The sequence below is a fragment of the Rhinoderma darwinii genome, chromosome 2 (assembly GCF_050947455.1).
Source record: "Rhinoderma darwinii isolate aRhiDar2 chromosome 2, aRhiDar2.hap1, whole genome shotgun sequence".
Taxonomy (NCBI): Eukaryota; Metazoa; Chordata; class Amphibia; order Anura; family Rhinodermatidae; genus Rhinoderma; species Rhinoderma darwinii.
Genome location: NC_134688.1, coordinates 5,578,125 through 5,593,640, shown reverse-complemented (window position 1 = coordinate 5,593,640; position 15,516 = coordinate 5,578,125). Strand labels below are relative to the sequence as shown.

The window sequence follows — 15,516 nt, the reverse complement described above, 5'->3', positions numbered from 1 at the left end:
TATAGTAGTTATATTCTTGTATATAGGGAGCAGTATTATAGTAGTTATATTCTTGTATATAGGGGCAGTATTATAGTAGTTATATTCTTGTATATAGGGGCAGTATTATAGTAGTTATATTCTTGTATATAGGGGGCAGTATTATAGTAGTTATATTCTTGTATATAGGGGGCAGTATTATGGTAGGTATATTCTTGTATATAGGAGGCAGTATTATAGTAGTTATATTCTTGTATATAGGGGGCAGTATTATAGTAGTTATATTCTTGTATATAGGAGCAGTATTATAGAAGTTATATTCTTGTATATAGGAGCAGTATTATAGTAGTTATATTCTTGTACATAGGAGCAGTATTATAGTAGTTATATTCTTGTATATAGGGGGCAGTATTATAGTAGTTATATTCTTGTATATAGGGGGCAGTATTATAGTAGTTATATTCTTGTATATAGGGGGCAGTATTATAGTAGTTATATTCTTGTATATAGGAGCAGTATTATAGTAGGTATATTCTTGTATATATGAGCAGTATTATAGTAGTTATATTCTTGTATATAGGAGCAGTATTATAGTAGTTATATTCTTGTATTATAGGGGGCAGTATTATTGTAGTTATATTCTTGTATATAGGGCAGTATTATAGTACTTATATTCTTGTATATAGGTGCAGTATTATGGTAGTTATATTCTTGTATATAGGTGCAGTTTTATAGTAGTTATATTCTTGTATATAGGTGCAGTTTTATAGTAGTTATATTCTTGTATATAGGAGCAGTATTATAGTAGTTATATTCTTGTATATGGGAGCAGTATTATAGTAGTTATATTCTTGTATATAGGGGCAGCATTATAGTAGTTATATTCTTGTATATAGGTGCAGTATTATAGTAGTTATATTCTTGTATATAGGAGGCAGTATTATAGTAGTTATATTCTTGTATATGGGAGCAGTATTATAGTAGTTATATTCTTGTATATAGGAGGCAGTATTAGGGCATGCCCACACGTGGCGGATTTCCTCCGCAACTGTCCGCATCAATGCCACACAGAATCTGCGTTGCAGATTCTGCGGCGGATCTGCCCAAAATGTGCAGTAAATTGATGCGTACTAGCTGCTGCGGACTGCGGTAAAAGTGCTTCCCTTCTCTCTATCAGTGCAGGATAGAGAGAAGGGACAGCACTTTCCCTAGTGAAAGTAAACGAATTTCATACTTACCGGCCGTTGTCTTGGTGACGCGTCCCTCTTTCGGCATCCAGCCCGACCTCCCTGGATGACGCGTCAGTCCATGTGACCGCTGCAGCCTGTGATTGGCTGCAGCCGTCACTTAGACTGAAACGTCATCCTGGGAAGCCGGACTGGAGACAGAAGCAGGGAGTTCTCGGTAAGTATGAACTTCTATTTTTTTGACAGGTTGCTGTATATTGGGATCGGTAGTCACTGTCCAGGGTGCAGAAACAGTTACTGCCGATCGCTTAACTCTTTCAGCACCCTGGACAGTGACTATTTACTGACGTCTCCTAGCAACGCTCCCGTAATTACGGGAGCCCCATTGACTTCCTCAGTCTGGCTGTAGACCTAGAAATACATAGGTCCAGCCAGAATGAAGAAATGTCATGTCAAAAAAGCAAGACGCATCCGCAGCACATATAACATTTTCATGACAGCTGCGGACTTCATTGCGGAATTTAGAATCTCCATTGAAGTCAATGGAGAAATTCCGCCATGAGTCCGCAACCAGTCCGCCACTGCTCCGCAACAGCCCTAGCATGCTGCGGACACCAAATTCTGCTCCGCAGCCTATGCTCCGCAGCGGTATTTTACGCATCGTCTAAACGAACACTTCTAAATAAAAGTGGAAGTCAATGGACAAACGGCTCCGCTGCGGATTAACGCTGCAGAATTCAAAAGGAATTCCGCCACGTGTGGCTTTGCCCTAATAGTAGTTATATTCTTGTATATGGGGGCAGTATTATAGTAGTTATATTCTTGTATATAGGTGCAGTATTATAGTAGTTATGTTCTTGTATATAGGAGCAGTATTATAGTAGTTATATTCTTGTATATAAGGGGCAGTATTATAGTAGTTATATTCTTGTATATAGGGAGCAGTATTATAGTATTTATATTCTTGTATATAGGGGCAGTATTATAGTAGTTATATTCTTGTATATAGGGAGCAGTATTATAGTAGTTATATTCTTGTATATAGGTCCAGTATTATAGTAGTTATATTCTTGTATATGGGTGCAGTATTATAGTAGTTATATTCTTGTATATAGGGGGCAGTATTATAGTAGTTATATTCTTGTGTATAGGAGCAGTATTATAGTAGTTATATTCTTGTATATAGGAGGCAGTATTATAGTAGTTATATTCTTGTATATATGGGCAGTATTATAGTAGTTATATTCTTGTATATATGGGCAGTATTATAGTAGTTATATTCTGGTATATATGGAGCAGTATTATAGTAGTTATATTCTTGTATATAGGAGGCAGTATTATAGTAGTTATATTCTTGTATATAGGGGGCAGTATTATAGTAGTTATATTCCTGTATATAGGGGGCAGTATTATAGTAGTTATATTCTTGTATATAGGAGCAGTATTATAGTAGTTATATTCTTGTATATAGGAAGTAGTATTATAGTAGTTATATTCTTGTATATAGGTGCAGTATTATAGTAGTTATATTCTTGTATATAGGGGCAGTATTATAGTAGTTATTTTCTTGTATATAGGGGCAGTATTATAGTAGTTATATTCTTGTATACAGGAGCAGTATTATAGTAGTTATATTCTTGTATATAGGGAGCAGTATTATAGTAGTTATATTCTTGTATATAGGGGGCAGTATTATAGTAGTTATATTCTTGTATATAGGAGCAGTATTATAGTAGTTATATTCTTGTATATAGGAAGTAGTATTATAGTAGTTATATTCTTGTATATAGGTGCAGTATTATAGTAGTTATATTCTTGTATATAGGGGCAGTATTATAGTAGTTATATTCTTGTATATAGGGGGCAGTATTATAGTAGTTATATTCTTGTATATAGGGGGCAGTATTATAGTAGTTATATTCTTGTATATAGGGGAAGTATTATAGTAGTTATATTCTTGTATATAGGGGGCAGTATTATAGTAGTTATATTCTTGTATATAGGGGTAGTATTATAGTAGTTATATTCTTGTATATAGGGAGCAGTATTATAGTAGTTATATTCTTGTATATAGGGAGCAGTATTATAGTAGTTATATTCTTGTATATAGGGGGCAGTATTATAGTAGTTATATTCCTGTATATAGGGAGCAGTATTATAGTAGTTATATTCTTGTATATAGGAGCAGTATTATAGTAGTTATATTCTTGTACATAGGGGCAGTATTATAGTAGTTATATTCTTGTATATAGGGGCAGTATTATAGTAGTTATATTCTTGTATATAGGAGCAGTATTATAGTAGTTATATTCTTGTATATAGGGGGCAGTATTATAGTAGTTATATTCTTGTATATAGGAGCAGTATTATAGTAGTTATATTCTTGTATATAGGAGCAGTATTATAGTAGTTATATTCTTGTATATAGGAGCAGTATTATATTCGTTATATTTATGTTATAATAACCATTGTACTTGTTTAGCAGAACCACATTTATCGACTCTCTGACTCATGCTTACACAGCAGTTTTATCTGTATTTTTACGGGAAACCACAGATGATATTTTTGCAGTCACACAATGCATCTTACTAAATAACCAACTAAGCTCTGCTACCATTGAATTAAATAGCTCTGCAATGTTGCTGAATGTCTCAATATATAAGACATTAATAATAATACTGTTGGTGTATCTTGTGCTGTATAATTCTCTTTGATCTCCACTGTTGCCCATCTTGCTTTTATTCTTCGCAGGTACATCGGCCTACAGATTCTCTTTGAAATTGGAGCTTTGATCTTATTTATTGCACTTTACTGTGTGTTACGTCACAAAGACAAAGTCAAGGCAGAGGACGACGGAACGCCAGAGTTGCACAAGTTAAATGAAAAGCAAGAAAATCTTAAAGTCATCCCCAGCCGGGAGAAGGAGGCGGTCGCTTAGATCACCAGTGTAATGTTCGAGGGAGATTTTTACTTCTTGCAATGGGTCAGTCTAGTAGAGTTTTGGCCACTTCATCCTTCACACTGACCCACTTTACAAGTAAGCCGGAGACATTGCACAGGATCTTCAAGAGAACTTCACAAGAAGCGTCTTATCTCTACACACAACGTTTGGCAACAATCCTGTGGTTTTTATTTTTCCAGTTTGTCTTCCTGTAACAGAGAAGGAAGCCATTTGTTTTTTTACAAACTTTTCCAAAATATCAAAAACATTTCAGAGAAAGCGACCAAAGAGAACAAAAATAATTCAGAAACATTAAAAGCAACCAGTTTATTAATAACGCTGCATAGTTTATCTACTGCCAACATCATCAGCAAAAATGTTCCTATGAACCTATAGAAGCAAGATACAGAACTGAAGACATAAAAATTATCGAAACATTTCTAAATACCGTAAAACCTTTAAGACATCTTTAATGTAAAGTTTCTTTTGGTTACAAGTTCAGACAACTTGCTCTACATTCTAAAAAGAAAATGTGATCTTCAGCTGCTATCCTAGCTCCAGTTGGCATTATCTCACTTTCCTAAAGGATATCATGGGATGAGGGCGGTCATGGGAATAAGGGCTATTTTGGAAGTAAGGTCTATCATGGGATGAGGTCCATCATGGGAATAAAGGTTATCATGTGATAAGGGCTATCCGGGGAATAAGAGCTGTCATGGGATGAGGGCTGTCATGGGATGGAGGCTATCCTCAGATAAGGGTTTTCATGGGATGAGGGCTGTCATGGGAGGAGGGCTGTCATGGTATGAGGACTGTCATGGGATGGAGGCTATCCTCAGATAAGGGTTCTCATGGGATGAGGGCTATCCAGGAAATAAGGGCTATCATGGGATGAGGGCTATTCTGGGACTAAGGGCTATCATGGGATGAAGGCTATAGTGGGATAAGGATTCTTATGGAATGAGGGCTATCTTAGGAATAAGAGCTATCCTATCATGGGATAAGGGCTTTTCTGGTTTGAGGGCTATAATGGGATGACAGCTATTCGGGGCTGAGGACTATGCTGGGGGAAAGGCCTATCTTGCCAAAAAGGGCTATTATGGAAGGAAAGCTATTCTGTGATAACGCCAAGGCGATCATGGGATGAGAGTTATCATGGGATAAGGACTGCCTTGGGATAAGAATTATCATGAGATAAAACCTACCCCGGGACTATCATGGGATGAGGGCTATCATAAAATAAGGACCATCAAGGAATGAAAGATATAATGGAATGAGGGTTATAATGGAATGAGAGCTATCCTGGGATGAGGGTTATAATTGGATATGGACTTTCATGGCTTGAGGGCTACCCTGGGATAAGGGCAGTTAATGGGTTAACCAGTACAAAAAGAAGGACTCCATTTTTATTTTTGGGGGTCTCCATCTCCTCTTGGTACACTCCCTGAAGAGATATGAATTCACATTCCTTTTACAAATGTATCTTGGATATGATTCCTTTATTTTTTTTAACAAAAGTTCCAAAAAATGTGTCTTATATCGCAACATTGTCACTTTTTTAGAGATATGATCTCATGATGTCATTTTTTTGCATTTGTCTCTGTTCCTTTGTAATATCAATGTAGTCCATTCCGTTCTTTATCTGGTCTCACAGGCTTTTTTGACCTTGCTGGCCTGATCTTGATCCATACTTGTAAAGCTCTCTGCTGCATGTACAGCACTTTATCCACGCGTGATAGTAATAATCATGCCCTAATCAGGGAATATATGTTGGACAGAAGTTCATCGAGAATTGATTAAATAAATTACGTTATGTACGGTTAACGTTGGTAATTGTTCACCAGTACAGACCCATAGGATGTTGGCCATGCGAGGTGAGATGGTTGGTGAGACAGCTCCTGGGTTCCAGATCTTTACTTTGATGGTTGTTCTGACAGCACAACGTGGGCCGGATCTTTCTTCTTCAAAATCCCAAAGAGATACTGGTGACCTCCTTGTATTATATTGAATACTTCTTATAATCATAGTCTACAAATTGACTTCCATTTGATCTCACCTCCTTACCCACCGTACATGGCCCATCATGAGATTGGACTGAAATATTATGTGGCCATCTTAAGAGGGAGCTAATGTTTACCTGTTCCGTCCCACTTTTATGCAAGCTTCACTGGATGACGGTAAATATAGGTTCTTGAGCCTCCCAAAAATACTTCACCTTCACAAGGGATATTTCCATCACATAATGTTATAGCATATCGCTAAGATACTCCATAATATTATGACCTCAGGGGGTCTGACATCTATGATCCCTGCCTATGATAAGAACCAAGGGACCACAGTCCTTACGGCATTTCTCTTGCACAACAGTTCCTGGCTACCTGCTATGCAGAGGCGTTACTTTGAGCTCCTGGGCCCCAGTGCAATATCTGTAACAGGGCCCCCTTCTCCAACTATCACATGTAATTAATCATACTGGCCTTATATGGGGCAGCAGGTCCTGTTAGGCCCCCTCAGGCTCCAAGGCCCTGGTGTGTCCGCAACTCTGCTCCCCTATAGTTACGCCACCGCTATACATGTTGTGCATGTGAAATACTGTGAAGGAACCGCAGCACTTAAAGGGAATGTTCAATCTAGAAAAGCAATTTTCATATGCCCTGTTATAAAATTCTGAGTTATTAAAAGGGGGTCCTTTGTTTAGGTTCCTTATCTATTGGTCAGAGTGTATCTTGCTTTGAAAGAATTGAACTTGTCCTACATTTACACAAGCAACCAATATGATATGAATGGACACTGTGTAATACTTAATTTCCCCTGTGGTGGTGCTGCAGGGAAACTGAACACTTACTGCCAGGTTTCCCCACAGATCACAGCTAATCGCTGGGGTTCTCTGCAGCGGGAGACTTTGTGATCAGCTAATTGTCAAGGGATCGTTCTAACAAGTAGGGATTGTCCAAAGCGAAGAGCTCCTTTTACTAGTGATGCAGTTCCTTCATTTGAGGATCAGTAAGGGTCCCAGTGAGACCTTTACCTTTTAGTAAATAATGGCATAATACATCACTTTTAATGGTGGGAAAACTCCTTTCCCACCTTGACCGATCACACAGTATTATCCCGCTGGGACCTCAGCGATCAGCTGTAATCTGTGGGAAATCCTGGCAGTAAGCGTTCAATTTCCCTGCAGCGCCACCACAGGGGAAATAATGCATTGCACAATGTCCATTAAAGTCAATCTGTTATCTGTGCAATACAGGACAGTACATGTCCTCCAGAGAAAGAGATCAGGAGCCACAATGCTAAAAAAAAAAAAAAAGGACCCCCTCTATTAACTCAGAACTGACTAATAGGGTTATGAAACTGGACAATGGGTAAGATTATGACCGTGGTACTCCATTGACGTTGCGTGACAGTTGCGTCCATAGGAGTGCCCTGTACCACACAATTTTTGCTGCCAGACATTTTCTTTTGAGTTGTATTGAAGTGCAACACAAAAAAGGAAATGTCACGTTGTCTTTTTTTTTTTTATTGTGTAGCGAATTAGGCAATGTATTGTATTTTCCTCTAGAGTAATATATTACTAATCTTACTTGTATCCTACCACTATCTGGGCTTTCTTCTATAGCAAATAATAGGATATTGACATATTTACCCTATAAGAGTCCTAGGTTGGTTATGATAAAAAAAATTTTGGACTGTTGGATACATCATGGCATGACCCAAAGTTGATGAATTTTACTAAAGGACTGATCGTTCTTTGAATGTGCCGTAAAGGAAGATGGCAATAATCTATCAATGCATCACTGAGCCTGGAAGGATTTTCTAAACAGAATAAAATGTACAGATCTTACGGAGTGGACGTTACTTTCTTGTTCTACTAGTCTCCAGTATTTACTGTAGTCCTGGTCCCCTACTCTGTATATAGAGCCTGACGTGTGGGACCTTTAGTCTATGTACTAAGAGAAGGAAGGTGTGAGGGCTGGATCAAGAAATGTGGAGACCTCTGGACCAACATGGTGTAGGCTACTAGATGGCCAAATGTATGTGGACCCCTGATAATTGCACATATATGAGCTTGTTGGACCTCCTATTCCTAAACCATGGGTGGTAATGTGGAGTTGGAGCCCTTTAACATCTATAATAGCCTCCGCTCTTCTGGAAAGACTTTTCACAGGATTTTGGAGAGTCTGGAAATTTGTGCCCATTTGAGGTCAGGCACTGTTGTTGGGGGTGAAGGTCTGGCTTGCAGTCCACACTCTAGTTCATCCTGAGGGTAGGAACACACGTGCAGCATCAATCTGTGCAGCGTATTCGCCATGAACCCCACAGGGCATGCCGCCCAAAAAACCGAATGTGGTGGGTTTATTCGGCCAGAATTTCCGCTACGAAAAGCAGCGCTGAAAAAAAAAAAAAAAAGTTTATACTTACCCTCCCTCTCTTTTTTCTGTGCGTAGTCCGGGCTCCTAAGATGACGTTGCAGGCCATGTGTCCGCTGCCGTCTGTGATTGGCTGCAGTGATCACATGGGATGAAACGTCATCCCAGGAGGCAATTCTGGGTAAGTATAACTTTTTTTTTTCTTATTTGCGAATCCGCCGCAAATGTCGCAACACGCACCACTTTGTTGCGGGTTTAAGCACCCCGTTGAATTCAATAGGGAGAACCCGCAACTGAAGAGCCGCGATTCCACAGCACAAATTGACAAGCTGTGTCTGGCAGATCCTTTACAATACCCCCCCCCCTTTTAAGAGGGGCCACTGGACCCTTTCTAGGTGGACCTGGCTTATTGGGGAAGCAAAGATGGAACCTCCTGAGCAATACCCAAGCGTGAACATCCCGGGCGGGTACCCAAGCCCGTATCCTCTCCAATGGACCAGGTACTGGAGGGAGCCTTGGACCATCCTGCCGTCCACAATCTTGGCCACCTCGAATTCTACCCCCTCATGGGTGAGAACAGGGACCGGAGGTTTCCTCGAGGGAGCCAAGAACGGGGAGCAGCGTTTAAGGAGGGAGGCATGAAACACGTCGTGTACTCGAAAAGACGGGGGTAACTCCAGTCGGAAGGAGACAGGGTTAAGGACTTCAATGACCTTGTACGGCCCTATATATCGGGGAGCAAATTTTTTGGGACGGGACTTTAAGGCGCAAATTTTTAGAAGATAGCCACACCAGATCCCCGACCACAAACAAGGGGTTAGCAGAACGTCTTCTATCTGCCTGAGTCTTTTGTATTCTCTGGGACGCCTCTAGGTTCTTCTGAACCTGGGCCCAGACTGTGCACAGTTCCTGATGAACGACATTTACCTCTGGATTGTTGGAACTACCAGGTGAAACGGAGGAGAACCGTGTATTAAACCCAAAATTACAGAAAAAGGGGGAGACCCCTGAAGAGTTACTGACCCGGTTATTAAGGGAAAATTCGGCGAGGGGAATGAAGGAGACCCAATCATATTGACAGTCAGAGATAAAACACCTTAAATATTGTTCTAGAGACTGATTAGTCCTCTCAGTTTGGCCATTAGTTTCAGGATAGAAGGACAGATCAATCTCCAACTTTTTACAGAAGGCTCTCCAAAACAATGAAACAAATTGTACCCCTCTGTCAGAAACAATATTGACAGGAACCCCATGGAGACACAGGATGTGTTTGACAAACAAGGTAGCTAACGTCTTAGCATTGGGTAGTTTCTTGAGGGGCACAAAGTGGCACATCTTACTGAAACGGTCTACTACAACCCACACCACCGATTTGCCTTGAGATGGAGGCAAATCGGTGATAAAATCCATGGAGATATGGGTCCATGGTCTCTGGGGAATGGGCAAAGAACATAGTAAGCCCGCTGGTCGGGACCTGGGATTCTTGGACCTAGCACAAATTTCACAAGCGGCGACGTAGGCCTTGACGTCTTTAAGCAACCCAGGCCACCAATAGTTTCTGCCAATTTGATGCTTGGTACCCAGGATGCCTGGATGGCCAGATAGTGCAGAGTCATGATTTTCCCTGAGTACCCTTAGCCGGAATTGCAGGGGAACAAACAGCTTGTTCTCAGGAAGGTTCCTGGGAGCTGAAACTTGATCAGCCGCAATTTCGGAGACTAAGTCAGAATCAACAGAGGAAATGATTATACCTGGAGGCAAAACACAAGCAGGATCTTCCTCCGAAGGAGGGCTGGCCATGAAGCTACCCTATATGTGACCAAAAAGTTGAATCTAGTAAAAAATAACGCCCATCGAGCTTGTCTCGGGTTTAGCCTCCGGGCAGAGATAATTTATTTTGTAAGTAAGAACCCAAGGTGGGTTGCCTTTTTGGATGGGTGGTTTTATTTTGCATAGTGTACTATGTTTGATATGGCCATATTGGCCAGCCAACATATAAAGAGATCTTTTGTCAGAATTTCCAAATGGGAGGGATTCCGTAATCTTGTCCACCTAATATGTGTTTATAAACTAAAGAGTTGCTTTGTGAGGTAGTCCACTTGCGGTGGGTAACTGTCCCGCAAGACATACTTACAAAATAAATTATCGTTTTACTCTTACCTTCCTCTAACTTGGCAGTCCGGGCGATACGTCCTTGGCTTCTACTGCGCCTGCGCGTTCGGCATGATGCGGTCGATGATGACCCCTGGCTGTCAGCTGACGGCGGGGGGTCACATGGGCAGGTGTCACGAATCGAGAGGGTGCTGTGATTGGTCAGTTCATGTAGCGCCGCCAAATACGAGGGGTGGAGTTTTGGTGCTTATAGTAACCCAGCGCCTGCAATGAAGTATGCCGTTGACATCGATACGAGCATCTTCCCGTGACGCACAGCAGAATATCTGCTGTTGAATATTATTATCGCTGGTGATGAGGCCAGAGTGACCAAGATACGGACCCCTGAGGATGAGTATCTGAAACGCGTAGGGTCGTTCATTGTACATGGAATGTCTGCATAGGGGACAGTAGCATTGTGTTACACCCAGCGCTAGGAGATCCGGTGACTGTTCACGGACACTGGTGCTTTTTGGGGATTGTACTATTGTTGTGCCCAGGATAAATGCTGGTTCCAGTAAAACATTGTTACAAACACTGAGATATATCTATCATAATGACTCAGTGTTTCTTGTTTAATACATTTTTTAATTTTCACGGTGGGGCTCATTTCACAGTGGTGTGTTACCCCTGTTTTTAAAACGAGTTACTATTAAAAGGTATATTTTACTCAGTTGTCACTTCAGTGAACCTTCTAATTTTTTCATATTGTGGGAGCACAATTATATTTATATCAATTTATACAGTGAATTTATATTTAGTCCATACAGTTAATACTTTCATTATATCTGGGTATGGCAGCCTTTGCACTCTCTGATTTAAACACGGAAGGGTGGATGAGTGAGGCAAAAAGTGTCTTTTCTGAATGTGAACTGATGTATACAGCACAGGGTGCGTCTCTCAAATCTACCTTTAAAAACCTTAATAGATTGCATAAGGATTACACTAGAAGCTGGTGGGAGATTCAGAGTCTGGAAAACTATTTAAAAAACAATATAGTTCCCAGAGGCCTGAGGGTCCCCATTGTTCCAGCATCAAGATTAAAAACCGCTAATATAAAAGAAAGGTGGGAACAGGAGATCACAGGGAGCTCACTTAGGCTGATGCAGATTTTAGTGGAGGAAGAGAAAGTCCAGTTTGACTTTATTAGTGCTGAGCTTAAAAAAGAAATCGAGGCAGCTAAGTCCTTGGTAGATACCCCTGGTTTTGATAAAAAAGACAAAATCCTACAACAAACTCTAGAAAGGTTCACTAATCATTTAAAGGAACGTAAACACTTCCAGTTCCAGAGAGACCTACAGGAATTTAGGGAGAAAAAAGCTTACGACTTTGTTAATACCCAACAACGGCAATATCAACAGACCAATAGGGGGCCGAGGGAATCTGACCCTTCCACATCAGAGAGTGAAACAACAGACTCTGAAAGAGTGGGCCCTTTCTTTGGTGGTAGTGGTGGGAAACAAAAATACAGGGGAGGAGCAAGAAGTAGAAATAGAGGCCGTGGGAGAGCCTCTTCTAATAGTGGCAATAATTTTTTAGCCAACAATCCCCCCATTTCCCGCTACATGCTGAGGGGACAAAAGGATTAGTGAAGGGAAGTAATATGGATAAGCTACAAATCATAAACCTATCTGAATACATTTTGAGTGCATCAGAGAGTACGCTATTAGAAAAGGGACTTTCCTTTGTCCCCACAGTAAAGTTTGACTCATTTTCTTGGATAAAGGATCTTAATTTGTTTGCTCGCAAGCTCAAATGGATCAAATTCTTCAAACACCATAATAGGAAAAAATGCATGGAATTGGGGTTAGAAGAATCTGATATGGAAGGCCTTGTGGCCTTAGAGGGGTTACTAGAGGAATCTGGCAGAACCCCAGGTCTAGGTCCTTTCACCAATCTTAAAATGAAGAGTAGAAAGCTGCCACCTATAGGAGATTTTACCAATGTGGATTTATTTGTGGAGATGGTGGGAGATGAGATCAAAAATCTTAGTCAGGACATGAGGGGCATAGACAACAACTTGTCCTGGTCCGAACGACTAGCTCTGACCACTTTAGAGAAAAAACAAAATATTGTTCTAAAGGCATCTGATAAAGGTGGGAACATCGTGGTCATGAGTAGGGATGATTATAAAAAAATGTGTGAGGACATTTTACTCAATCCTGACTGTTACACCATTTTAAAGGACAACCCCACAGCACTATTCAAGAAAGAATTGCTGGGCATTCTGAGTGATGCAAAGAGCAGATCTTTGATCAGTGCGAGTGAGTTTGGGTTCCTGTTCCCACAATTTCCCATCATGGCGTATTTTTATAGCCTGCCCAAAATCCACAAAGGGTATCCCCCCTTACGTGGCAGACCCATTGTTTCAGGCATTAATAATTTAACTCAAAATGTGAGTACTTATGTTGATCAGGTGTTGCGCCCTTTTGTCTTGAGTCTCACATCATATGTACGTGACACCATGGATGTTCTGAAACAGATTGACGGTATTACTTTGGAGAAAGACACACTCCTGGCTAGTCTGGATGTTGAGGCGTTGTATTCATCCATACCTCACAAATTGGGTTATAAGGCGATCGAGTACTTCCTTGGATCAAGGGGCACTCAGTTTGCTGCCCATAACCAGTTTGTTTTGCAGTTATTACAATTTGTTCTTGAAAAAAATATATTTATCTTTGAAGACAAGATCTTTCATCAGCAATGTGGTACTGCAATGGGGAGTCCTGCTGCTCCCACCTATGCAAATTTATTTCTTGGCTGGTGGGAGGAGACAATTGTCTTTGGGGACAACTTTGTCAAATGGACTTCGTCCGTTGGACTATGGATTAGATATATTGATGGCGTGCTGCTTCTTTGGAACTCTACAGCAGAGGAGTTCCATAGTTTTGTAGCAGCCCTCAATACAAATGATATAGGGCTAAAGTTCACATGTGAGATCAGTGAAAAAGAATTGTCTTTTCTGGATTTGAAAATTATAAAAACAGAAGAAGGCACAATTCGTACCAAGGTACATCGGAAAGAAACAGCAACTAATAGTTTCTTGCAATGGAACAGCTGTCATCCTTATCCCCTCAAACGTGGCATTCCAAAAGGTCAATTTATGAGAGTACGCAGGAATTGTAGCTCTATGGGTGATTTTGAGTGTCAGGCTCAGGAACTCAAAACAAGATTGAAGGATAGAGGTTTCCCCAAGAGTGTAATCAAGAAGGCCTATGAGGGAGCAAGGGACGCAGACAGGCAATGTCTCCTGGTTCCTAAAAAACGTAAAGAAGAACAAGTTACGAGACTCATAGGCACCTATGATTCTAAACAAAATGATATTATGCAAATCCTAAAAAGGTACTGGCGTATTCTCAGTTCTGATACAGATTTGGTAGATCAGATCACACAGTGGCCTTCTGTCACGTATCGGAGAGGGAAAAACATTAGGGACAGAGTCATGCACAGTTGTTTTGACCCCATTTTACCTAGGGGTACGTGGCTGGATAGACAAATACCAGGCACTTTCAGATGTGGTAGCTGTAAAGCTTGTGATTTCATTCTCAAAGGGAATAGCTTTACCAGTGTTGCAACACAGGAAAAGTACAACATTCGGGATTTTGTCAATTGCAAAACAGCGGGGGTGGTTTACCTTATTACATGCCCATGCCCCCTAAATTATGTGGGCAAAACGGCACGACAATTTCGGCGCCGGATAAGGGAGCATGTTGGAGATATTATCCATGCTAGGGATACCCCAATATCTAAGCATGTGCATGCTAAACACCAAGGCCATGCAGCATGTTTAAAGTTTCAAGCAATTGAACTCATTAGACCCCCAAAAAGAGGAGGTGACTGGGACAATTTAATTCTACGCAAAGAAGCCCAATGGATCCATAGACTGGCATGCATACAACCAGCGGGTTTAAACGAGCAGACTAATTATACGTGTTTTATTTAATATGCAATACCATTCCTCTTTAGGTGGCCAATATTCACCTTGGGTTGCCTTTTTGGATGGGTGGTTTTATTTTGCATAGTGCACTATGTTTGATATGGCCATATTGGCCAGCCAACATATAAAGAGATCTTTTGTCAGAATTTCCAAATGGGAGGGATTCCGTAATCTTGTCCACCTAATATGTGTTTATAAGCTAAAGAGTTGCTTTGTGAGGTAGACAGACAGGTGAGCCCTAATCTATCCGCCACTCAGTCCCTGCCTACTTGCAACGGCCCGTCCTAGGCGACGGCGTACAACTGGGCTACGGTCCCTATTCTCAATATGTGCACGACAGACAAACAGATAAGGGTACACAGAAGTTAGGGAAATGGGGCAGTTGCCCACGGCAGCACCGTGAGCAACGAGAGTAGTGAACGAGCCGAGTCAAACCAGGAGTGTACGAGGTACCAAACGCAGAGCAGGAGAATTGTCAGTAAAGCCAGGGTCAAAATTAAGCAGAGGACAAAATGTTCAAGCAGCAGCAGAGCCAGGACACAGACAGAATCACAGGCAAAGGAGGAGCAGGAAATGCAGGTATAAATAGACAGAGGGCGGGAGCTAGCTCCGTCTGGCCAGGCTGTGATAGGCTCTCCCACTCCTCAGCCTCCCAGCCTGACTGGTAGAAGATCGTGTCACTCTCTCAGACTTAGGAGCAGGTGCAGACTGATTACCCATGGGCGTCGACACAGATAGTGTGTCTGGCAGATCCTTTACACACACTCCTGCTACTGTAATATGCCACGTGTTGTCCTACCTTAAAGGTGTTGGATGGGGTTGAGGTCAGGGCTCTGTGCATCCAATCAAGTTCCTCCACCCCAAACTCCTCACCCCATGTCTTATGGATCTAGCATTGTGCACTTGGGTCCAGTCATGCTGGAACAGGAAAGAACCCTAAACTGTTACTAC

General features: G+C 41.2%; 1 protein-coding gene across 5 annotated transcripts in view; it reads left to right on the top strand.

The window, feature by feature from the left end:
* SLCO2B1 (solute carrier organic anion transporter family member 2B1) overlaps window positions 1-7,951 on the top strand; it is a 117,402-nt gene extending 109,451 nt beyond the window's left edge. For all 5 annotated transcript variants that reach the window (XM_075851299.1, XM_075851303.1, XM_075851300.1 and 2 more), the window contains one exon: window positions 3,918-7,951. In XM_075851299.1, the coding sequence (XP_075707414.1) occupies window positions 3,918-4,104 (187 nt within the window). In that variant the 3' untranslated portion in view covers window positions 4,105-7,951. The remainder of the gene's footprint in view (window positions 1-3,917) is intronic.
* Window positions 7,952-15,516: the final 7,565 nt, after the last annotated feature.